The sequence below is a fragment of the Corvus kubaryi genome, unplaced genomic scaffold (assembly GCF_017639235.1).
Source record: "Corvus kubaryi isolate FWS band 111438036 unplaced genomic scaffold, C.kubaryi_AGA036_p1.0 37396, whole genome shotgun sequence".
NCBI classification, from domain to species: Eukaryota; Metazoa; Chordata; class Aves; order Passeriformes; family Corvidae; genus Corvus; species Corvus kubaryi.
Window position 1 is genome coordinate 31,268,771 of NW_024581135.1, and position 27,062 is coordinate 31,295,832.

A 27,062-nucleotide genomic window follows, 5' to 3' on the forward strand; every position below is an offset into this window, starting at 1 on the left:
AATAAAACACCATTAAAACAGAAGCAAAGCTTCTCCATAGCAGGATATCACTGTGACAGATTTCTGCACAGAACTAACTTTGCTAAGGGTATTGGAATTTTATAAAGACAAACTACACAAGTTTGTCTTTATAAAGACAAACAAACACACACATTTTGTTTTCCCTGGTAGAATGCTGCAGTGCTTAAAAAGGGGTCAAACTTAGCCTGAAACGCTTGAAAACAACTAGGCAATGATGACTGACTAACTGCAGCACAATAAGTCTTTTTAGCACGAAACACTCTAAGAATTGACTAAACGAATCTTTAAAGGCAGCTGTATTGTTTTGGTAGAGTGAAAAAAACAGCAAAGAATGTGTTTCAATACCTTAATATGACTACTGATCCATCTTGTAAAGATGACTTTTTCAAGGGAAAACTGAGTCTCAAAAGCTGAGCTACATGAGTAGTTTCATGTTTCCTTTCTGCATGTTTTTAGTATAACACAATCATTTTTTTCAATATTGACTCCCCACGTTTTCTGCCCATTTCCAAGGAACTTGTTTAAATGAATAATGAAAAGCCTGCAAAAAAGTTATGGAAAATGCAGTAGTAGGGAGAAAGATTTCTACATCTAAGTAAACTCAAAGGCCAATAGCTCAAAGCAGCTAAGCATGAAGCAGTGCAATTCCACAAGAAAAAGGCAGTGGAGTGGACCAGCACAATCAGCATTCCCTACCCCAGCTCACAGCGTCTCAAGAGCTCTGAGCTCACCAGCTCTCACTCAGCAGTCAAGTCAAAGCCGTGTTAAGTAACAACAACCCTCAACAAGTCATTGCACCCGGATATTTTCAGTTGTCTATCAAGTCCCTTGATGCCTAAGCACAAGTAACCAAGAAGAAATTGTAAAAGTCTGATTTTCTCAGCTGTAGCTGGGGATGGCAGCTAAAACAAATTCATGCTACCTCAGTTTGTACTAATGAAGCCCAAAACAAGCCCGATGAACAAGTATTACCCATTGAAGTACATGAACTTTATAAATACTTGTGAATAATTTCATAATCTGTGAGACAACTAAACGCTGTACACAGCAGAACACCTGACCATACAGGCATAATAAGGAAGAACCTACACGCTAAAGAGATTAGTAAAAGCACTTCTTCCAGTGATGCCATGATGATTTTTTGCCCTTTCTTTTATACCCCCTTTATATACCTTTTATAACTTCTGTATTCTTAGTGCTTTTTGCCTTCATTCTTGGACTTGTTTGTCAAGCTGAGAGACTAAACATTTTAGAAGCTTCGTAGCTAGGGATCAGTGTGCCCCAGACCCCAAGGTTCTCTCCAGAACACATTCTGTGAACTAAGATAGAACCATCCAGGGGAAGGCTCCTTGGGGAGGGGGGCTCATTCGAGCCTCTCAGTGGGGAATCTTTGATAGATATGCTAATTAGTAAAACCTATAATGTTATACCAGATCTTTTGGGGGTGTGCATTTTGCAGTGTGCATGGAGGTGCATTCGAACTGGATGTGGTGCACCTAAGGATCCTTAAAATAAATACAAAGGCAAAATCCCTTTTTTCCTTCTAACCATGTTTGATTCTTGATTTTAAGACCAGGAAAAGGCAACACTAGAGCCAATGAATTCACTTAGAAAACTCACAGAGTGTCTTAGTTGTGAAAGGAGGTTAAGAGTACGTTCCATTTATGTTTCATCAAAAATTCTTACCTTTAATTTTCTAACAGCATCTCTTACAACTTCTGTGCCTTTGGGCTGCTCCACTTCTGTACTGCCAAGAAACTGAAAAGATTGTAATTTGTGAGCAATAAGTTATGCATTTAAAGGCCTAATCTACTAGAGTAATCTTATTTTCCAATTACTTCCAAACAGCATTTTGGAAAGGCAATTGTTTCTATAGTTGATAAATAAAAAATCTTCACACAGCTATTTCTAATCAAGAAAATAATAAGAATTAAATTCTAAACTAACATTACCATTATCAAAATTGACTTTAAAAGAACATCCTATAAAAATCTGTAAATTAGAGGTTAAACTACCTTTTTCCACAGGGAAATTGCCACTTAGCTAATAAATTGTTTTAGAAAATAATGAAAAAATGAATAAAAACTACTGATAGAAGATACTACCCATGGATCAACATGAGCCAATCATCTAGACTATGCCACTAAAATGTTCACACAAGATGTAAGACAAATTAAAAGCACAGATTTTCCTCTCAGAGCTGCTTGGATAGTAATTTCATAGATGTACAGGAACTAGGCTCCAGCTTACGTAAAACAAGAGTCATATTCAAGTAGTTTCTATGACAGTTCATATTTTTACCAAGTCAGGTTTTAATGAAAACCAAACATGTGTCTTTTCATATCTAAAGTATAATATTCCAAAGGGACCTTATAATTTCTTTATTTGTACACTGAGATGCTTTTATGTTCTGTACAGTCACACTTGCCTTTTACTGTACTGTTACAAAAGGTATGATAAGTCTGCCTGAAACCCATCTGTGTAATACACTAATTCATTTTCAATTGCCCAATTTTCACACTGAAGTACAGTTAAGTCACGCCATGTACATGTATATGCTAAAATAAGGCTAGGAAAATAACAACCTCCCTTTTTTCCAAAGTACAGTTTTCTGTGTACCATGGCACACAGAGGCGTATACAATTTTTAAGTCCGAGCCACTTCAAAAGGAATTTAAATTTGCCAAGATACAGACAATTTCAACAGAGTAACTCTGAAGATTGTAGTTCTATTAAACCTTCCAAGCATGTTTAGTGTAGTCAGTGTGTTCAAGGTTCTCCTGCAAAGAAACTGTGCAGCTCCACCAATAATGAAGCCTCATTAGACATTTGCTACTGACTCTGAAATATGATGTGCCACCTTGCATACAACAGTGTGTAAATCAAAACACCAGCACATCTACTGTCAATATTCTCTACTATTCCAATTCTCCAGCCAGGAGACCAGAGGTTTGGAAAAACAAAGCAGAAGGCTCTGCTATTGATTTGATGTCTTGCATTCAACATTTCCAATGACTTTAGACCAAGGGGGTGATCTTGCCTGGAAAAGTGATAGCGGCACAAAATGCATGTAAAGAAGGAGGAATGACTCTTGGACATTATGGATACTGCACGTGGCAGAGACAAAAAGCGAAAGGTGAGTGAATATATGTGAGCAAAGAAACCCCAAGCCAGTGTGTAAGGTCAGATGACAGTCTAAGAGCAAGGTTGAAACACCAGCATTACCAGCTATCCACACACAAGCATACTTATATCCACCACACCTGGCAGAACATGAGAGGCAGAAGTGTAATTGCTGTCAGTTTGTGAGCAGGTCACAGTACGTGATACACGGAGCAGGAATCCTGCATAAACACAGGAACAACAGCTGCAGGTGTGGACAAGGCTCCATGAGCAGAGCACAGGTCACTGCTGCCCATGGAGAAGCTGCCAGCTGAGACAGAGGCCTCATCCACGGCTGTTTCCTCACACTTGTGCTGTTTTCAAACTGGCAGCACCGGTGTCAGTGTAAGCAGCCTGGTACTGCTCGATACAGATTTAGGGCCAGGCTCAGGTGGAACTGGGTAACGCACACAAAGAGATGCCCCAGGTTATGCTGCCTTGCCTGCAGCTACTTCTCCAGAAGGGCACAGGGTTGCCCTACATTTTTTATTCACTTACTTCCATCCAGATGACTGAAACCTGATACAGCTAAGAAAGAAATAAGAGTAATTTCCCCGTAACTCCCCTCCCAGATCTCTCCTCCCCTTCACAGTCCAAGAAGGGTCAAGGTTTCTTTGCTGTATTCAGTAAATCCCAGCAGCAGACCAATTTTTCCATGAACAGTACCTTCCACAAATACAGTTTTCCCAGGGGCTTGTACCTCATGCTAATTCACATTACTGCCTCGGAAAATGTAAGCATCAAATTAAGCTTCTGCCACAGCTGGGGAATCTGTTAAATGCCACTGAATTTTAAAGCTTATAGTAATGTTCCCCAATCCAGAAATTATCATTTATGATCATGGAGGGGAGGGAGAAGTAGACTTCTAAACAGAAAGATGAACTGCTAAAAGCAGTTTAAAAGACTAACAAAACCTGAAGAAGAACTCATTGTGTTTGCTCAACGAGTTACAAAAGAAATAAGCAACCAAGACTCAGAGAATACAGAAACACCATGAGCCTTATATCAGCATTTAAGGAACATAACCCACTAGGCTGCCGTAAGTCACTGACTCTCTTCCAGGTGAGTGTTGGCTTTGACAGTAAGCACCATCACTGAAATTTCTATTGCTCTCAGCAATTTTGAACTGGAGGCAGAATTCAAGCTTGTGCATATTAAACTGTTAAGCATAGGAGAATATAGTAAAACAAGTTTAATCTAGATATACAGAAAAGATTGGTAGCTTAAGTGCTAATACCAAGCAAAAATTACAAGGCCATACTATAGATTGCACTGTTTGTGTCTATTTCTATCTCTTTTAATTGCAATTGTACTTTATTTTTATTCAGGTGTATTCAAATTGCTTACACATTTCATGCATACAGCTTTCATGCTCGACCGCCCTTCTTTATTTCTTGGTAAGAGCAATAAAAAGAAAACCAGAAATTAAGAGGAGATACTCCCAATATTTTTATTAATTGGACTGCTCTGTTTGGAGAAAAAAATAGACAGAATTTCAAACTAAGACAGGTTATTTTCTAACTGTAACAAAAGAATGACTATGCAATATAGGTTTAACAAACAGCTAATATTTTAACTAGAGGCTTTTTATTGCTTGCTTTTTTATCTGCTCTGTACCTTTTCCATGTCATCTATCATCATTTTCTGCTTAATATTAGGTACCAATTACTGTGGTATTACTCATGATAGTTAAGCTAAGCAAACAGATGTATTTGCAAAGCTGGGGCTTCAGCTGCCAAGGTCACTGTGACATTTGTACAACCCCTGGCACAGCAGACACGCCGCCACCAGGATTTCTAAGGGAAGCCACTAACAACTAACTCACCACCCTCATGAAATGGAAAGGTGGCCATTACATTATGGTCTTTTCAGCAGATTTTTCTCACCAAATCTCACACAAACACAGAGAAAAATATTTGTTATATCAAGAATTTGGTCCAGCTGTGGCATGAGTAATACAAGTATCCATCATGGAAGAGTTTCTGCAACAAAAATTTCAAAGCAAAAGGGGTAAATAGGAAACTTCCCTTTTCAATCCCAGGCTCCTTTAGGGAGCAATACTGATCCAGAGTTTTAGGTGGGAACTTGGCAAGTCAGTGTTTGTTTTCAGCACTTAAGGTTCCCTTCTGCCACCCAACTCATGCAGAACAACCAGCATTTGAAACCTAAGTGAGCCAAGCTAACCCAACTCCTACACTTCATTGCAGAAGAGAGAAACAGAAAATACCTGTTTCCCCTTGGATCATTCACTATTAATCCTAAATGCAAACTAATAAATGCATTAAATGCTTAAGTGTTCTTTACATAAGTAATGTACTCAAACAAATAATACAGCTGAAAAATGTTTACGCACGACTGTCTGCAGCTAGCAAAAAGATTATTCTTGAGATCGGTGTACTCCATGCATAATAAGCCAATTCAAACAGACGTGATACATAATTTAGGTACGCCACTAGACACAAATATTTATGTGTTGTTTAGTATTAAGAGTAAGTTCATCATGATCATATTGAATTTTTGTTGGATACTTTAAGAAGTTGGAAGATGACATTTAATATTTTGTATAATGTAAAGCAAGCTAAAGCAATTTTCCTTACCACACATTCTTTACAGCAGTCTGCCATTCTTCCAAACATATTTCCTACAAAACTTATGAAAGGTTATTTTTCTAATCTATTACTAATTCTCATTTCACTTGCAGCTGTCTGTAATCAGAAATAACTCTTATGAGGCCAACAGATCTTATCAGTCAGAACCATTTAAGTGTTCCTTTAATGTACAGTGATGTTTGCCATTAAGAAAGCAAGCTGTTGGCCAGCCATATACAAGACAAACACCTCAGATCAAACCATTTAATATATAATATTAGCAGACAACCAGATGTGTTCACTCCACATGCAAAGATTTGCAAGATAATGCAGCTGCAAAGAATTAACAGACACTGTTTCAACATATTAAATCAACAGAGGTTTTATCACTGACAGCAACAGAGAGAAAATTCAGCCCTGTAATGGCCAGGAGGTCTGTCTTACACAACAAGCTATCAGACAGACCCTCTGTGGGGAACATCTTTTTCAGAATGCAGGTGAAATTTACCTATACATTAATGTGAACACGACATCTTTTTTGGTCCAATTCCATAGTGAAGTTATTAAAACGGCTTTTAAAGTTGTATTTTGTCTGGAGAAACTATTAAAATAAAAGGTAAATAATCTTTTACTTTGCTGGCTCACTTAAAAGTCAATTCAAACATAAGACAACTTCAGGCATCCAGAATCCTTTACAGTTCTGACAAGTCTGCTGCTGTTCTGATGTGCCCAACAGGTCTTAGTAAGGTCATGTGACTTGTTAAGGTTAGCAGTTCACTTTTTTTTCTTGACATTAGCAGGAAACTCTCCAGTAATTCTTCCCCTGGCAGCTTAGATTTTGACCCTCAACATTTTACTGGCTTTATATGCAAAGCATATCCAGGTGCTTTTCTTCAAAGCTTAGGGGGGTTAAAGACCTCTATCCATGCTTAGGAAAAGTTAGTTTTACCAGACTAAAAAAAATGAAGAAACTTGACTCTTGATTAAGAAATAGTTTTAGTTTAGTCACTTCTAAATATTTAATGTAGATTTTCGCTCTTCCAGTAGAGAGCAGTGTAGGATATTTTAATAATAAAACAACATCTGTTTTCCTTTGTCATCACATTTCAATCTTAAAAAAAGCCCAGTCTTCCACAGTGCCACATTTCTTTTTTACTCTGAAATTCCTGAACATTAAAGGTTCTCTTTTATGCAGACTTAAATGGAATTATATGAAAACAGTACTTACCAAACTCATACAATAAAGGAAAAAAAGCAATGCAAAATTAGTAGATACCTGCTGCCAGCATTTGACAAATTAGCTCCTTCCACTTCCTCCATTCTACAGGGATGCTGATTTACCGATGAAAGGAAGACAAATGTATCCACATTGTGATAGCACCAGAAGAACGGTGTATGAAACAAGAATGAAAGAGAAGTGGGACCAGTTTTGAACAAGTGTCTAAGCTATTAACACTCCATAAGCACAGGCAGAGTTTTTGCTCAGCCTTGCATTCATGAGCCTTCTCCATCACTCAAACAGCACAAGGACAGCATGGACCATAAAACAAACAACACTTTGTATTTTGGGTTCCTTCTCTTTCCCCACCCCACAGTCCAGTTCCTCACCTGCAGCTGCTTCCTTGGTTCTCTACAAATACATGTTCTTGCCAGAGCACTTAAATGTTTGGATTTTTCCCCTTTGGGGAAAAAACAACTCCCAGGCAAGATTGCCACTCAAGTGAAAGCAGAAATCCAGCTCACCACATGGGAGTATGAGGCAGCAAAGTGACACAGATATCAGCACATTCCCTGAATATCACCTGCTTGTCTGACATCTAATGTTCGACACAAATGGTGGCCCTCACAGGAAAAAAATTCTAGGCATTTTTTGAGGGAGTGTTCAAGCACTATTGGCAAAAAAGGAAGATGAATGTACAGCTAAAAACATTAAAAAAAAAAAAAAGGGTCATCTAATGGAAATCAAATATTACCAGGTATTTAATCCATCAACAGAAAATATTTACTGTAATTAAGATATGAAGAAAGAAAAAATCAATTTAATAAGTTATTGAAATGTTTGGGGAGAAAAAAGATAGCTATAGAGAAAGGATCATAAAATAATTAGGTGCAGAGAGCCCCACTGGTTTAATTTGTACTTTCTTCTATTCTCTATAAGTGCACTAATTATGAGCTCTCCACCATCAAAGGTACAAGCAGTCATTTCAGTCTTTCAGTCTGGATCTATTAATAAATAACAAAGAACATTATTTGATAACTAATGCTCAACAGCAGACAGACTGAGACAACAGACATTTCCCTGGAGTGGTGCACCTCACCTGGATGTGGCTTCTGCCCAAATGTCTGGAAACGGGAATACATAGAAATATTCTGGCAAAAATACCTGAGAAACTGAGGACATGTGGCAGCCCTAAGCCTGTCTAGATCTGTTTTCTAACCCATGTCCAGATATGGTAAGAAGAGAAATTATGCAGCTGCTGACTGGAAGAAATCTGATGTGTGGTCCAATGGAGCTGAATCTAGCCCAGTGTAACCCTAAAGGCCAAAGAATGGAATAATTACACCAGATCACATTCCCCCTCAAGTCCCACTGCAGCCAGAAGGGAGAATGGCACAGAAAAAGAAAAATACAATAGGATTATACATTTCTATTACCAAAAGCAGCTTTTTTGTAAAGCAGAATGTCAGAAGACTTTAAGACACACTTGGTAAATGATCAAAACTTAAATCTTCTCCAGAGAGATCAGTGTGGTCACATGCTAGGGGGGATATCAACAAGGATAAAATCAAAAATCAAATCAGATTGCAACACACTTATCAAAGCTGTGCTCTGCATTAAACCATCTAATTCTAAAGATAAAATAATGCTAATACAGCTAGAACCAGCACAAGGGAGATAAGAGCAGGTTGAAATACAGAAAGAGTAGAAAAGGTAACACATGTACCTTGTCAAGACTGTCACTACAGAAAACACCAGTTATACAAGAGAAAACACTCAGCATTTCTCCAGTCCTTCAATCTCCCCAGCACTTCAGAAGCACGTCTCAAACTGAACCATGCCCTGAAGAGCTGTCAGACTGAACCTGAAGATTAGAGAGGAGCTGGGGTGGTGAAGGGGGTGGACCCTGACCTCCCATTGCACATACCAGCATCAGCCACCCTGCAGCTACCCAGCCTGCAGGCACAGGCTGAGAACAGCATAGCTGCCCCCAGACTGACTCCCACCTGAGGCACTGACCAGGAAAGAACGTTCCCCTGGCTCTGCTCCGCACACTTGTTACCTGGAGCTGACCCTTCACTCCCACTCTGAGTGAGGAAGCAGCAGCAGGAGGGTAATAGGGATATGTCTTAGGGATATTCCAGCTCGGAGCAAAAAAGGCCAACAAGCTAAAGTCACTTCTAGAAAATTCTTTAAAAACTTTGATGTTTTGGAAAAGGGCTTAAAAAGGGAACATTTTGCCCGTGCACAAAAGCAGAGCTAATACTAGCAGTATATCATGCTGAAGGCCTGTTTTCTTTTTTAATCCCAGGTGTACTTCTCATAGCTGATAAATAAAATCAAGGATAACATTTGGCATGCAATAAACAAGGGCAGGAGAAAATGGCAGTGAGAGCAAATTCATCACTGGAAAACGATTTCTCATCATATATTCCCTGGCTGAGACTGGGTCACACAGGTTCTTTTGATCATTCTTTCCTCATGTGTGGTACAGTGTTCTTTAGCCTTCACATGCAAGAATCCTGTGCTCAGAGGTTGGAAAAAATGAAGGAGTAAATTAAAGAATGACACATTTCCAAATATATCTATTGTGCTTAAATTTGGACATACTCTGTGTTTCCAGTTTTGGCTTTTTACACATGTGAACCAATTATTTTTTTTTGGTAGGTAAGAGAAACTGTCAGATCCTTTTACTCCTTTGGGAGTAACCCAAAGGCACCATCCTCAAGTTATTACAGCTCTTTTGCTTCAATTCACAAACTATTGACACTTAACACCAAACAGTGGCATCAAATCACTGTCTTCTGTTTCTCTGCCACTGCTCATCAACTCTGCAGAGCCTCCTGTGGCATATCTGGATACTGCCTGGAAGTTTAAGGATAACTAACAGGAGAACACCCAAGTGAGCATAGTATTGACTAATGTGATCTGGCTTGACCCTGTATGTGGCCTGAATTGCTTCCGACTTGCATGGAAAATGACTGAGCCATCCCACTACAGATGCTCAATAACATCCTTGCTGGCTCCTGCAACCCTCTGCTGTTACTCTCATATTAGTTTAGATTCCATTTAGTTTGTGACCTCCAAGAATTAAGAACTGCCAGCTCTAAACTGACTGGTCAGTGTTAAAATACAGCATACCTTTCATTCTGTAAGGATTTTCACTGCTGAACCAATATTCAATGAAGGCGTGCACAAGAACCTTTCTGTATCAAGACAGGACAAACAAACCTAATTACCAAACCTGACACTTCCTTTAGAAAGGGTATTCAGACGTGAAAAGCCTCTGATACACACTGAAGACACATCCCACTGCTAGCATGCCTCAATTTAGAAAATTTATATTCCTGACTGGATTGTTTCCAGTAAAAAAAGGTTTAATTTACCTTCACTGAAGAAAGCCACCTAAAAATAATTCATATTCACTGTTTTATACATCAAATTTTCAGCTTCAGAAGCAAATAATAACAGAGTGGACAGATTTTTCAGCTTTACAAGTCCATAATTAGACAGATTTAGTTCTGCACCACAGCAATTGGATTTAACTCAAGCATCATTTCTTCATGAAAATTGTAAAGCCAAACTAGGCCCTTAAATGTACTAAACCACTATTTTTCATTAAGTCCTAGATATTTTCAGATATCTTAATATAACAAATTTGATATAATTTGCTGCTTTTTTTCTTTTTGTTTTCATGAGCCAGATGCCAATGCAGTGATTTAATTTACCTTAACATAAGACAAAATTGCAACAACTCCTACATTCTTTGTACAGATGTGAAATGTAGTGTTGGAAACTTCAGAACACAGAGGCCTGTTTGCTTCACTTCCCCCTTAACCTCTGCAGATGCCAGCCAGCAACACTGGCCATTCAGTAGGAACTTCACTGCACTGCTGTATGAGAAAGCATTTAATTGTTACTACTTGTGTAAACCCACTACTCTACCCAAGCTGAGGTTAAAGATCATCTTCTTCAGCACTCCCTTATGGAAAGGGCAGATTTCCACATCCACTGGCCCCTCAAAAAACACACCCTTCTCCAGTAAAATGTTACAATTGAAGGAACAGCAAGATGAAGATCCCGGGTGCTGCTATTCTCACAGCAACGTGAACACCCGGCATAAATCATCCAGAGCTGCTGTCCTAGCTGCTGACTATCTGGCCCTGCTGAATTAACACCCTGGTTTTCATAACCCCACTGTTCCTTTGAATGCAGCACCTACTGGTCAGCTCTGTATTAGCATCCTGCAACTATCTCACTGTTTTTTACAAAATATAGCAAGCTGAAGCTTGAACTCTGTTAAGCTCCATCTGTCCTGCTGACTTTTTGTCCTGTTAGAAATATTAGGCCTATCAAACAAAACCTCCCCAAGAAGAGTGAAAACTGAACTGAGAAACAAAAAGCCCTTATGAAGAGCCAAGATACGCTGCCAAGCATGTGATAACAAAAGCTACCTTAATTCATAAAACTGGCAAAACCACTCTGCTCTACCAATAAGGTGAAGCTTTCTAAAACTGGGGGCATTTTGATGCATGCAGAACTTTTGGGGTGCACCTCTGAGCCAGGGGAGCAAACAGGCCATGACACCACACAAGAGCAGCTGCTCCTTCCAAGAGATGTTTCCCAGATGAGTTCATCATTAGGAAGGGCTCTGAGCACAGGCTTCAGATTCTTTCTTTCATAACAACAAGTACAAGACCAGCCAGGAGTTTCCATGTGCCAGCTCAAGGTGGGATTGTGAAATTCTGAGCATTCAGCCTGTAGCAACTGAAGCTGGACACAAAACTATTATAGTCTTCCTCTGTTCAATGCAAATAAATTCTACTGTTTCTGGAAAAAATTGTGATGGATTTATATACATATACATAGTGTATATACATATTAATAAATAAAAATAAAAAGTATTGAAGTTATTCTTTTGTACTGGAAAACACGAAAATATCTCATAAAAGCAAAGATGACATTCCACAGACGTTTCCCATTTTGTGGTTAAAGTTTATTTTGATCTAGTATCTATCTCCCTTGTTCTTGACTAACATAATACTGAACTTGTACTATCACACTTTCCCCATGGCAACATGCAGTGACATTATAAACACAGAAACAGGAATTCCCTGTGCGACAAAAACCAGAAGTCACAGTTAGGAACAAAATCTTCATTCCAACACAAATAGCCTCAGTAATAGGAACAAATAACTATTGTCCATGACTCTCAGTTTATTAAAGACCTTTTCCAGTTTAATGTGAAATAAGAAATTGCCTATTTTAAGGACACTGCACTGCATCTGAATCAGGACTTTTAATACTGCAAAGCTTACTGCACCATAATTAGAATAAATGACTCCTGATTTAATTCTTGATTCAGAGAATCAATGTGCTGTCAAACAGAGGACAAGCAGCACACCAGAAAAGAGCTGTTCTAAACAAAGAGCAATGAATGTATGTAGCTAGAGCTTTAGCAGCTCAGAAATATGATACAAATTTTGGTAGCCTTTTCAAGGAACCAAATTTTGAACATAGTCTCAATTTATTTTTTTAATCTATTGTCACCAAAGATCATCTGGTCTTTAAATTCTAGTATTGTAGTATACATACATTCTGTGGGCAAGATAATTGACACCAGAGGACAGATACAGGTGCTGAGGAGTATTAAAGGACAGGAATATGAAGTGTGAAACACCTTTGTTGTTGTTTTTTCTTTGGTTGGTTGGTTTTTTCCTAAACTGTAGATTTCCTATACAGAGAACCACTTAATTTGTAAAGAAAGAATAAGCCTAATGTTTTATTAGTAAAGTAACTTCAGTGGGAAAATATGTTGAGTCAGTATGCAAAGTGTAATCCACAATCACATGGATAATCTACAAGAATATGCTAAATTAAATGCTATATTCACAGAAATTAATACCAGCATTTTGATAAAAGTGGACAAGAAAATGTCTGTGTTCAACTAAAAAGGAATTGCTTTTCCTTGCTCCTAGAAACTACTTCCTAAGCTCCATCTACTTCTTTAAATGTGTTGGTAATTTTATACAAATGACACATATAGATGTCTTTCCGAGTTGTTATATTCACAGAATACCCTCAGAAATTTTCAGAGAATATTTGACTGAGATAGCCAAGTCAAAATCAAATAGTTACTTGTGGAAGGAACTAATTCCGCAGAGAGAGAAGGTCCATGCAGCAGATAAAAACACAGAGGACAAAGCAGAGCAGTAGCCATGCCCTTAAAACTGCATCACGTTTGAAGTTCTGACAAAATACCTTTAAGTGGGTACCTTGGAATAAAAGAAAAAGGACAGGTAACCTGCACTGGTTCTGGGTGCTTTGATTACCCAGACTGAAAAGGGGCAATAGCAACAAGACAGCACAGCTGGGAGGCAAACTGAGAAAGAGAGCCAAGGGCAAAGGCTGGAGAGGAAATGGCACTTCAACCACAGCAGTTTGACAGCATTTTCATCTACTACGGGTTCTTGACCACAGCACAACATAAGCTGTTCAAGGACTTTTGGGAACTACATTCAAGATTTTTACGGGAAAACACAAACATCTTGGAAATGTTTCTTTCCATGGCTGGGAATGTACTCTTAACATACATCTGCCTCACTGTCTGTGAATGTCCTGCTGCACAGAATCAAACCCTACTCTGAACCCCTCCTCTTCAATTCCATCACAGATTCTGGAAACAAGTACTACTCAGGCAATGGGCCTCAACAAGAAAAGCACTTCTTACACTGGTTTAGCTGTACTGGATCTTTCACTTTTCCTCCAGGGAATGGGAAGTGTCTTCTCTGTGATGATTTCTGTTTTATGAGCCTTTCTATATTCTCTCTTGTTAATCTGTTTTTTAGAAGAAGCTCTCTTTTTTACACATCATCACTCATGCAAGACAGCTATAAAATAGATGTGATCACCATAATTCAACACCTGGCCTTCAGGCACTTGAAGAATATCAATAACAGAGTTTTTTTTCAAAAGCTGGCTAGGATGAGTCATTTATTTTAAAATAATATTTGGAACAGAAAGAACTGCCTCTTTATGTTATCATTTAACAAATGTGCAGAGCAACTACTTAAACACAGGAAATATTCTTCCCACTGAACAGTACAAATTAGAAAACTGAATTTTCTTATTAGATTGATTATTTTAGCAAAATGCAATAATATTTCATAGCAACTATTTCAGCCTGACAACATCAGATATTAAATTAAACCACCATTATCATGACCTTAGATCCACCAGCAGATGAGATGGACATCTTGGATGAACTGTTTAAGAGAACATAACTGAAAAGGAAAGTAATCTGTAAATTATTTTACAATGGCAATTAATCCAACAAAAATACTGGCTTTCACCTCTTACTTCATAAAAACCATTATGTCTTTCAATAAAAGATCCCAATCTGGTGCTGAAGTGGTAAAATTAATCTAGTTGAGGTCATTATAGTGATACTCATACCATTAGGTGAACACAGATCAGAAAACTGTATTTTAAAATCCTTCATATAAGGATTTGGAGTCTTCCCTAAATAGCAACCTAAACCTTTTCACTAAGAGAGCAGGTATTTAGAAGACATTTAATCTTGAGCTCAAGGCATGGAAGCAGAGTTCAAAATTTGGGGTCTGATTTGAGAACAGAGATTTGGGGCAGATATGTGGAAAACCTTCAATATTACCTCAGTTCCTTATCTTTAAGCTGAGGATAAGTCACTCATTTCTTATCTGCATTATCATTTAATTATCCCAACTGAGAAGAAAGCTCATGAGAGAAGTCCAAGGTCTTCTGTTGCCTACTTATTCTGAGCTCTGATCTATGACTATTTGCATCAGGCTAGCACCTACAGCCTCCTTCTCATTATTCTAGAGGCTGTACAAACATCAAAAAGATAGCCCTTAGCTTCAAAGAATTTATGATCTAATGAACTTTGATAAATTGCAGTAACCCCTTGGAAATGCAGAGCACAGTTTCATTTAGTACCTCTGAGTGTTACTGATGAAAATCAATATAAAACATCGATCCTATTCTTCCTCATACACGTCAAACAGTAAACACTAACACGAATAAAAAGCTATAACCAGTACAAAATTAACAGAGTGCTCTGTTGCACAGCACATACTCAGAATGCTTCAGCAGATTTTGAAGATAAAAAAACATATGAAGAGGTCCAACTTTCCCACCTGCTTCTCTTCAAAACCCAAAACTCAACCCCCAAACCCATAGCTAGTTTTAAAGCTTTTAAGATTTGAACATTAAGTATGCACATGCAATTTTGGAGAATGCTTTTTCATTTTGAGAATGTGTTTGCCTTTAAAAATTTCAGGTCCTCGATGCCTCATAAAGTGCAAGCTGGGATATGGCCTCTAAATTCTGACTTAAGAAGACCTACACATTCCTGATTTGAATAGATTTTTCCACAATTAACCTGTATTTATGAGTATACAAGATTTCCCTCCTACCTAATCTTTTAGTGCTAATTAACATGAATTGTTGAGTTACTTATCTGTCCTCCTAGTTTCTCCCTACTCAGAAGCATTGGGAGCTACAGCAATAGTACAAGATAGGGTTTAGGGACCTCTCTATTTCATGCTTCAAGTTGTCTGCTCCTTCAAAAGCAACCCTTGGTTCCACACATTTCAAAGATTTGATGGACATCCTTGTTTCTACATTTTCCCTCTTTTCAGTAATACTACAGCAACAAATTGAAAAACTACTTGCAAAACAATAGGAACTGCCTTAAAGAACAATAGGAACTTCCCTTAAAGGTTCAGAATGAAGAGAATATTAGCTATGGAAATACAGAAGAAAAAAAATGAGGGTTTAGGCCAATATAACCCATCACTCTCTTTTAGGGGCAAATAATAATTCCTAGTGAAAATGCAAAACATTTCAACAAAACTTTATATATTACTTAAAGCAAATATTTCTTCTTTGCTACGTTCCAAACCAGAAATTATTAGTTCCTCTATTAAGTTACACCTAATATGCTCCTGTTCAAAGTTCAAGATGCTTTTTAAAACAGGCCGAGATTGGTTTGACACTTTCCGAGCCAGAGTAATCTGAAGGAGGCATTTCTGAGAGAAATATTCACTGCAGTCCAGGATCCACAGCTGTCTAGTGTACATTCCTATTTTATTAAAGTTAATAAAGTCAGAGACTGCAGCTGGTGGTTTGTCTGATGGTTTATTGAGAATGAATCCTCATGGAGATCAGCATATGTGAAACTTTACCTGAATGGTGAACAGCCTGGCTGTTGGAGAGATTCCTGTAGTCTTGTTTTTGTTTTTAAAATTGGATCTCCTTGTAGAAGTTTCTGTTAAAAATCTTGTGCCATTCTCTTATTTTCTACAAACCAGCTCTGTTTCTAGTTTATAGAAAGGCTGAGAACAAATATGGGAGATAGGAAGGAGTAATTCATCTGCAGGCCTGATTTAATTTAAAGCAAGCCAATCTATAAACAGCTGTGGGCCACCTAGCCCACGAGTACAATAATCCAGATGTTTGAACCCTACAGCCTATTAATTCCAGTGTCAGACATGCAACTCACTTGATACTTGACAGTGCAGAGCCTGAAAGGCTTTCTTAAAGCAACCTCACATTCCCACAGCTGACAGCTCTCATGGAAATAGAGCTGCAGGGGGAATCCCGGAGGACATGCTAATTAGGCTAATTGGCAGTTTCAAGCAGGCTTAAGGAGAGGCAAGGGAATATATATGAGCAACAGAGAAGGAACAAAGACAGATGTAGAGGGTTGAGTAAATCTTTGTTGGCCCTAAGGTCTTTGTACACTCTTTTTTGCTTTGTTAATTCTGACTCGACAGACCTCTGAGTCTTACTTAGTTGTCTTGAACAGACAGATCACTCACTGCTCCTTAGTCAGTGAGTGCCTGCTCTTATCCAGGCCTGAGGAACTCATGACTCAGAGCATCACAATAAAGTGAAGATTAATACTCAAATACTAACTTAGTCTTTCTCTGAAGAATAGGAAAATGACATTGTAAAAGCTGCTACAAAGCTTCTAATGATTTGAGATTTTGTCTCAACAATCTCATTGCTCACCTCTTTGGAGACATTGCCAGGGAAGGCCAGTGATGCAACTGTTCAAAACATACTTTTAAACTTGTAGTTAACACGGTGTCTTTAGAAATATGCTTCAGATGCTGTGTTCAATACTAAATCATAGAATCATTTAGGCTGAAAAGGGCCTCTAAGATCATTGCATGCAACTGTTAACCCAGCACTGCCATGTTCACTGCTAAACCATGTCCCTAAGTGCCACATCCACATGTTTTTTTGAACACTTTCAGGGCTGGTGATTCCACCACTTCCCTAGAAAGCCTGTTCCAATGCATCACCACCCTTTCAGTGAAGAAAGTTTGCCTAATATCCAACCTAAATCTCCCCTGGCACAACTTGAGGCCAATTCCCTTTGTCCTGTCACTTGTTACCTTAGAGAAGACACCAACCCCCACCTGTCAACAACTTCTTTTCAGGTACATGTAGAGAGCAATAAGGTCTTCCCTCAGCCTCCTTTTCTCCAGGCTAAACAGCTGGGGAGCATCTGGGGCTCCCTCAGCAGCTCCTCACAGGACTTGTTCTCCAAATGCCATATTATGCATTGCTGTTGAGAGTTGCTATTACTACTACAGAAAAACTTCCACTTGCACTTTCTATAAAAACAAATATATTCTACTTTCAGAACTTTTTGGATTAACACTTGAACACATGACTGTTCTACATTCCAACAAACAGCTTTCTACACCGAGAATCACAATTTAGAAGAATAAGCTAATAATAATAATAATAATAATCTACATAAAGAATAATAATTTATACAACAAAAATAATGTAAAGAATGTACCTGCCACAGGTTGGGTCTCAAGTACTCTGTTCTTCACCAGTGTGCTCTGTTAATCCTACCATCCACACAAGTCTTCCATGCCAGAGAAATCAATACCACAGAATCCCCTGCCGTGGATTTTCAAACTTAACCAAAACAATATACATACTTAGGAAATCAAATCTTGTAGTAAAAGGTTGCAAAAAGCTTTGAGCCAGAAAGAAGCTTACCATACATATATAAACTATGTGCCCCATAATCCAGAAGTCATATCAATTCCAGGAGTTTCACATTCCAACCCCTCTGCAACTGATTCTAAGATGAAATAGAGCAACAACAACCCATTCTTGAAGTAAAACAAAACAGAAGGCTTAAAATTACACCTAGGCCTGATTCTTCCCCATATCTAAACAAAGTGAGGAACCTGGAAATACCTGTGCTCCAGAAACTTCAGAATCCTAGTTCCTAAAGCTGAGCACAGCCCTCTGCCACGAAGAGACCAGCTCTGCGTAAGCAGCAACATTCAGCAATTCTCTGTATGGGCTCCCCAACAGGGATACTCTTTAGGCCCTGCAGGGTAAATTAAGCCCCGGTAGTTCTATTGTTTCCCTTAAGCTGCATTCACACTTGGAAGCTTAAACTAAGCCTGACTTAGTGTGAAAGGTTACTAGACCAACTGTTATGGTCATTGAAGCCTCTTAGTAAGACACCAACATCACCTTTTCTCTTAAAGCCATGGGACAGGCAGCAATCAGCTAGACTTCGTAATTCCCGAAAGCATTCCTGCATCCCTGAACAGCTGACTGAGCATCCAGCTACAGCTGGCACAGATACAAGGAGAGGGTGTGGAAGGGGGACATGAGACAGGCAACATAGAAGGAATACAGATGTATTTTCCAGGCATGCAATGATGAATTTAGAAAAGCCAAACCTCAGCTGGGGTTGAAAGTGGTGAGGAATGTGACAGGGAAGGTGATGGTCAGGAGACACGGAGCTGCACTTGTTCAGCCTGAAGGTGATGAGTCTGGTGTATACGTGTGCATGTGTGTGTAAGGCTGGGAGTCACAAGCTGCAGAAAATTATTACTAGAAATAAGGGAAAAAAAAAAGTCAGAATGGTAGGGAGTATGTCCTGGAACTGGCTGATGAGAGGCTCTGAATCTCTGCCTTTAGTGGCATTTAAAGCTCAATTGCATAAGGTTCTGTTTTGTATCACCTGGCTTAGAAATAATTTCTTTGATGGGAATCAACCAGATCATCTCCAGAGGACCCTTCCAACTTATATTACACTAGATTCTTCCATTTCAACTCCCAAAGCAAATCCTAATCCAAACACAGAACAGCCAAGGGACAACCCCAACATTCAAGCATACATAGGACACTCCCCCTTCCTAAAATTGAGGGTGTTTCAAAGTTCAACAATGAGCTAAATCTTTTGCAGTTTTGTATTTTCAATCCAGATAATAGTTGTTAGATATTTTATCAATGTGCAAAATAACTGATTCTAGAATTTTCTACTAAAATAAATATATATGTATCTAAAACTCTTAAGCTGTTTCAAAATCATTTTTCTTTAATGAGAGAAGTGAAAATTAGACTGCTCAAAGTCAGATGATGAAAAAGACTGTAATTAAGCAGCCAGGGTGCTAAATAAATGGATGTGATGGCAATTTATTTGAGAGAAACAAACTGCTTGGATACAAGGAAAAACTAAAACTTGCTCAGGATAGGGAATACTCTAGGGCTGTGCCAGATTACACATTGGCTTCAATGTAGTCAAGGGGCTCTATGACATTTTTAACATCTTACTGCATTACTGAGAGACGGACCCCAATTACTTCTCAGATCCTATGCTGAATGTCATTAATTGGTATGAACTATTTGTGATTCCTGCCAAGAAACTCCGGCTTCCATAACTTACTTGCGTTGCAAATGTTTCATAGTTGTAACTGAAGTCACGTCACACAGTACTCAGAAATTTCAAGGAAAATGGAGCTTAAAGAAAAGCCCAAAGGATGACAGGCAGAACCTTAAAGAAGGTGAGAGCCCTGGACAACAGATCAAGAGCTACCATTTTGCACTTCAGTTGGAGTTTATAAAGTATTGGCAAACATGACCACTGTTTTTTATCTCATTTCCCCAATTAAATTAACTCTTGTTAATTTTTTTTTTAACTAGCACCTACCAAAAATATTTCACTGAAACACATATGCCCTATTGGTTCCTCTTCCTGAAAAAGGAAAGAAATGAAACATTATCTATTATATTAAACTGCTTGGAATTATTATACACAAATGGAATTTAAGGAAGAAACACTGGAATTGCTCATAAATTTTATTCATTTGAAGGAGATCATCTTCTGGAGAGTAAGAAGCAAAGTCTGTTGAGAGTACCTGTTGCAGACTTTAAATCTTTTGTATTTCATTTACATGTTTATTCATATTTGGTATAATGAGCCCCAAGTTTAATTACTGTAATGTATCAGAAATAACTAAGAAGTTCAATTTTGCATTCCCTTGTAAAATTACAATTTTAAGCTTTCCTATCTCAGTTTGGTATTTTCACAATACTAATTTTTCCTGTGCTTAAACACTAAATTAATTATGATCATATGCAAGAGATTTTTGTACTCTAATGAAATTTAATTAAGTTATTAATTCTAATTATAAAATATTTAAAGCAGGAAACTTCATTATTTTTCATAATGCTCCCTTCTACTGCAGTAGTTTCTAATTTTCAGTATTTTTGTGTTCTGTTTGAAATATCTTGCTATATCTAACTTCACCACATATCTTAAATATACCTTTTAATAGTGTGCCTTGGACCTCTGCTGACTTGGGAACGCTACATACAATTTACCATTTTTTCATTACTTTTAATGACACAGTCATGAACATTCTGCTCAATGCTGACTGGATAGAAAAAGAGAATTGCTATAGCAATAGCAACAAAAACTGTAGTAGAAGTGCAGTTTATGCCACAAAAATGTGGCTTTGATACTGTACATTAATGACAGCAAAACACAGATATTCAAAAGACATAACTGCACCTAGAGCCCTGCTATAGTAATTACATCATTTGACCTCTGAACCTTGTCCAGAAGAGTATTAGTTGCCATTCCTTGATGATAAAAAAATACATGGAATAAGAAATTAACATATAGTTTAAAATCTAAATAAACTGTTGATTGTCCTACAGCTAAGGCTAATAGTTTCAGGTACTGCCAAGAGAGGTCTTTTATTACAGAATCACAGAATCATTTGGGTTGGAAAAGACCTCCAAGATCATAAAGTGTGACCATTAGTAATTCCTTTTTTGCATTGTTCATTTAGCTTAAAAATTTCAAATTGAAGCTACTACATCAAAAATCGAATATGCAGCTGACAATACAAGAACTTTGACAGTGAGTGTGAAGCAAGCATTAGGCCAGTGGCTGTGTGAGCACTGGGGAGCCAAGGCATCTCTTGGCGAAACATCCTCCCAAGGGTTTACCGTGCCATCACTTGTCATGTGAAAGAGCAGCCCTTCTGCAAGGTCAGAGCCACTGACCCCCTGCCTGACCAGCAGCCAGTGTGAACACCAGGCTGGCAAAGCAGAATCTCTCATCTGCAAAATGGAAAGCTGTGCATGTGGAAGTTTGATATAAGCCAAAAAATAAGCGAGTGCCTCTAAAGGGGATTACAGACACAAATACTACAGAGAGACACAGTAAACATTGCTGGCTGGGGCAGTGTCAGCTTTGGATTGGCAGAAAGGCTCCACTCGGTGGTTACGTGATGACAACAACCAGTCCTTTTTAAAGGCTTCAGTCTTATTCCATTATAAAGTCACACTTTGATCACTTTTGTTTTGCAGAAAGGAAACTGGTCTCAAATCAAGAGAATTAACTTAAGGGCAAAAGAGAACTTTTTTCCTTAGAGTACAGAAAATAATACATCTCTTCTTAATTAAGGAACATTATAGAAAAAGTTGTCACAGAAGAGGAATTTGGGGTTGCCTTAGAATTTTATATCCTGTTGACATTAAAACTGTCATGTCACTACAACAAAATGAGTCCAAATTTGATACTGTACTATAAAAATTCTAAATTATCTTTCTGGGGGAAAAAAAAAGTGTGACCAATATGCTTTCATTTAGAGTGACACAGGTAAGAACAATATAGGAACATGAACTGATGTCAAAATTCTGGCTTCAATAAACCAAGGTTTCATATCCATAGCTTGCTGAAGTATGGGAAGTCTTATTATCAATGCCTTCTGGTAGACCAAGACATCAGTAAGATAAGAAAAAAAAAGAACCCAAGAAAAAACACTAAACAAACAAAAGCAAACAAAACCGAAGAGGGAAAATTTCAGTTTGTCCCTGTCCCCCCACCCAAATAGAAAACCCTAAAGCCCAAATCCTCATGGGTTTACACCATGCAAACTATGCCAAAATCAGCAAATTTTAAAATAGCAAAGTAGGAGTGGGTGTGTTGGAAAAGAGAGAGAAATTCAAGATACTTTTATATTTAAGGGCTTCCTTAGGAGACTCATGGCTCCTGGATTTTACTTCTGAAAAAACTAGGCTCATGTTTTCTTGCAAAGAGGATTATGGCCATATATCATCCTGAGGGTGTATGTTCTAAGAGATAACAAGACGTTACTAATTCTCTGTTAAAAAGTCCTCTCCAATTTGTAGAAAAAAGGGCCAGTTGTCAATATTGCAGGGTTCGTTAATCTCCAGTTAACTTTGCTAGGATTTTTTTTTTTAATAAGGTAGCAGTCAACTCAGGAACTGCGCTTCATCAACAAGCTGCCTTAAGAATCAACAGAATCTCATCTTTCCCACTTAGCTCTTTGTGTTCTGATCATCTCAGAAGGTTAGTGTCAGAGAAACTAATTCTGTGTCTTATAAAGAACAGAAATCACTTTTCCACCCACAGTAATCTGCATCCAAAAAACTATAGAATAGAATACAGCTCACTTGCTCATGGACAAAAAGCATCTCTCATATTACTTTCCATCAAACTTATTTGATTTTCTGAACATGTCATTCTTCCCTCACATGATTATTTTTTGAACTAAATCAGATCAAGTGTTGTTTTTTCTTCCCAACAAATATGGAAGACACATGAACTGAATGTTAGAGAATTGGAAGTGGAACAATACGAACATTTTGGGGAAAAATCAATGAGTCTTGCTCAATACTTGTGTTATTAAGGTTTTCTGAAGCTTTTAGTCATTATCTCACAAGGTAGTTACAAGTTATGAAATCAATGAGACATTTCACTTAAAACCCAAAATCCTGCAAACCTCAAATAAGGTACTGATAGATGCATACTTTCCTCTTAAAGTGCAAAATATGGCAAAACTTAATGAGAACTGATGTGGAAATATCATCTAGATTTATTAATACTATGCCTGCATATGCCAGCTAACTTCATAAAAGCTGTGCAAATATATTCCAGGTGTCCATAAAAAAACAGGGTAGGGAACCCCATACCCTTCACAATCCAGTTACAGAACAGAGCAACATGTTGCTTGCTTTGAATCAAATAACTGATTTTCTACTGTGATTCTAGGGAAAAAAAAAGAAAAAAAGCAAAAAAACCAAACACCACAACCAAACCCCAAGCACACATACCCACATATGTGGTATTAAAATTGCAGTTTCCTGCAAGTGTTCTGACAGAGCACACCAGCACAAAGGTCGAGGAGGTCCTGGTATAAACAATAAACAGGAGCAGAACTGGAGAGGACACTTAGGCACGTATCAGCCTAAAAAGCTGGAAAGACATTTTGGACCAAGAGTCTTCCTAACCAGGCTGAGAGCAGACTTTCTTTAGATAGGAATTCTCCATCCTTTTCTTCTGCTCCAGAAGTTGCTACTGCTGTTGTTTATACAATTACCACCCTCTTGCCACCATTTTCTTTATTCTAATTATTTTTTTGCATAGCTGCATTGACACCTACTCACCAGATATGCTCTTAAGCAAGACAATGAAACATGAAAGAGGAGGGAGGTTTCCTTTTTTCTCTCAAAGACCAGAAATGAACAGACATTGTTCAGTGCTTTGAAAAAACTCACGGCTTCAGCGTGCTCTTAAAACAGATGGCACAGTCACCACAGCAAGTAATCCTCCCTCTCAAAAAGTGTAATATAAAGCCAAGGTGTCTGGCAAGGCTATCCAGTTAAATGGTAATGCGTCCTTTGGACAAGAATTCCGTTTGAGAACATACACAATAAAAACACGTTCAAAACCTGGCAACTGGGAGAATGAGACTCCACTTTCCACTACAGATACTTGCTCAGTGTGCGGCAGTGCTAAGCAAAAGAAAATTGAAAACACAAAAGCAGGGAACACTCATGTAGAAACCTGAGTTTTGGCCTGTGAAACAAATATTTTCAATATATATTAAAAAATACAAATTTTTGATGTCAAGAATTTTCACATTGATTTTTCATTAAGACTACTTTAAGAAATTTTTTTATATTAAGAAATACCAATCATAAGAGAATTTAATCCAGAACAGCCCACAATAGAATTTTATTGTATTGTACTCTCAGTTTGAGCAAGTAATTGCAGATTACTCAGTTTACTCTGAGTTATGCTGATGGCTGCATATTCTCTCCTCATTTTAGCAAACTATTTTCTAAGCTGATATTTAGGTATTTAGGTACCTTTAGGTTCTAAGGTGTTTTGGTAAGATACATTTCCCGTCAGCAGATGTCAATATACAAATTGAAGCATTACTTATACATACTTATCTCACTGTAATTGGGATAAGAAAATAAAAGTAAGGCTTTTGGCTTTACTGTGCAAAAATGCCATTATTATTCTAACACATTATTTCCTGAGTATGTGACATTTCAATATAGCCAACAGATAGGATTGCCTTTGATATTGTTCAAAAGAAGTTTGTGCTGTTAATTTTAATAATATTGTAAGCATACAGCCTGGTGTTAAATTCCTTTGCACTCAAAATTTCCATCTGTTAAAAAAAACCAGCATCAAGCACAGGAAGAACACTAGTTTGCTTTGTAGTAAACCATAAATCAGAACAAGAATCAATTGGCCATTAAAAACAGAACATTTTCACCTGCAAAACAGACATTTACTAAGTTTGTCTTCATTATTTCATCTGGAAAATCCACATCTCTGCAGTTTTCAAGTTAAAAACAAGATAGAACATGCTGTGTTCTAAAGGTATGAGGAGAAAACTTCATATTTTCTTACCTTTGCATTATAGGGAATATAATGCTTTGATAAGGCTTCAGGAGTGTGCATCCATGTTTTGTCTACAGAAAAGCAAAATAAAAAAGCACTGAATGGGTTATCCAATCATTAACTTAGATATAATAATATCTCTGTGGAAAAGATAACAATCCTCCTCTTACTCAAAAAACTGTGTGAAGTAGTTACTGGTGTTGGAGGGAAATATCTCACACCTTCCCATACACTTAGATGAAAGAACCTGCTTCTTTCTCTTGGGCACACTTCCTACTTTAACCAACTTGATTTTCCCTAAGAATTACAACTCCTCCCCCCAAATGTATTAATTGGTCTAAGGTTGTTTGCTGTTTCTGCCTCAGATCAGTATTTTCTGCATCCTGCTCTTTGAAGCACTGACGGCATCTTGTGCCTCTAATGATGTTTTTTTGATGAATTATGTGCTTTTTCTGATGAATTATCAAGACATTAAGGGGACAAAAAAAATTATCCAAGCTGTAACTGACAGAAGAAAGCCCTAATCCTCACAAAACAAAAAGGATGCGCATCAGATTCGTAAGTTTTAGATCTGATTTATAAGCTCAGATCCCCTGTAATTCTTCCTATACATTTGCTAAACAAATTTGTATATTCTCCTTTAACATTCACATTCCAAGACTGTGTTATTCTCTTACTTTTCCTGCTGCATGGTGACATAATTTTGTAATATTTTGTCAAATACATCTTCCCCTCTTATTTTAATGGCCTTTTTGAATGTTCTACACAATTTAAGGTGGAACTCCTAATATTAAGAAAAAGCTTCTTTTTAATTACAATCTTAGAAACAATTTTTCAAAGTTTTCTTATTTGAGAGCATTTAAGAAAACAAAAATATTCCAAAATACTAAATTTGCATAATCACACATTTGGGAGAATCTGTAACTCCAATCAGTATTTTATACGACACATACTGAACATTTAGTAGTAGTTTCGAACTTGAGACTATCCTGGTTTAAATTAGCATGAATTAAAGTCACAAATCTGGAACTTTATTGAATTAAGTAAGAGAATAACAGCTTAAAGCAAAATTCTACCCTTGGATGCTCACAATTTCCTTCGCCTTTATGGGGAGTTGCAGTTACAGTAATTACGAACTTTTTTGTTAGCGACGCATAAGGACAATAAAATTCCATTCATTTCAAACTGTTAAAGAGCGAAAGCTGTGACATTCATTAACACTAAAGCAATAATTGAATATTTTAGAATATGCAGAAGCAAGAAAACAGTAAAACAAGATATTTACCAGTCATCACTGTAACAGGATCAGAACTGCAAAGCTGGGAGAATGTTTTTTTTCCCTAAGCAAGTTCCATTCTAGATGGCACTAATGTTCAGTTCCATTACTGAAGACTGATATTATCACTTCTTAATTAAGGAAGAATGATTTGTCCATTCAGCAGCACCCAGGAGGATGATTAAAGTGGCTCTTCCTTTCAACTGTGGCTCGTGATTGGACTGCTGGAATCAAGAACTCATTTCCCAGAATATTTTAACACCTGAAACGGGATCTCTACTTTAACATAGTAGCAAAAGCTGATGTTATCTGAAAGGGCAAAATAACCATCCCAGTGAATTTGTGAATTAGGACTGGTAGAATAAAGCCTGTCAGCCCAGGAGATGACCCAAAGCCCAGTCAAGCAGCTGGTCACCAGGCTCGCTGGCAAGGCCAGGCACGGGGGAGCTGGCACTCAGGACAGGACTGCTCACTGCCCCAGCCTGCTCAGTGAACACCTGCACAGGGCCAATGTCAGCTCCTCCAGCTGCATTCACATTGCTAACACCAAGGGTTAATTTACCCATTTCCTGCACATCACTGTTTACTAGCTTCAGCAGGCATAATATCACGTCTATACATTTATAAAGCAAAATCTAGTAAAAATAGAGCACTGAACCTCTCAAGGAAATTACAATAGTTCTCCATTCATTTTATGCCTAGTACCCAAACAAACAAGTGACAGAGCTGTGGCTTCTAAAGCAATTTTACAAGC

General features: G+C 37.8%; 1 protein-coding gene across 10 annotated transcripts in view; it reads right to left on the bottom strand.

Moving 5' to 3' along the window:
* The window catches only part of GULP1 (GULP PTB domain containing engulfment adaptor 1), a 150,026-nt gene that overhangs the window by 41,380 nt on the left and 81,584 nt on the right, over positions 1-27,062 (bottom strand). For 8 of the 10 annotated variants that reach the window (XM_042041721.1, XM_042041718.1, XM_042041714.1 and 5 more), the window contains exons 3-4: positions 25,042-25,103; positions 1,708-1,779 (exon numbers count right to left, since the gene is read on the bottom strand). In XM_042041721.1, coding sequence (XP_041897655.1) covers positions 1,708-1,779; positions 25,042-25,103 — 134 coding nt within the window. The remainder of the gene's footprint in view (positions 1-1,707; positions 1,780-25,041; positions 25,104-27,062) is intronic. The other 2 variants (XM_042041720.1, XM_042041719.1) reach the window with 1 other exon arrangement.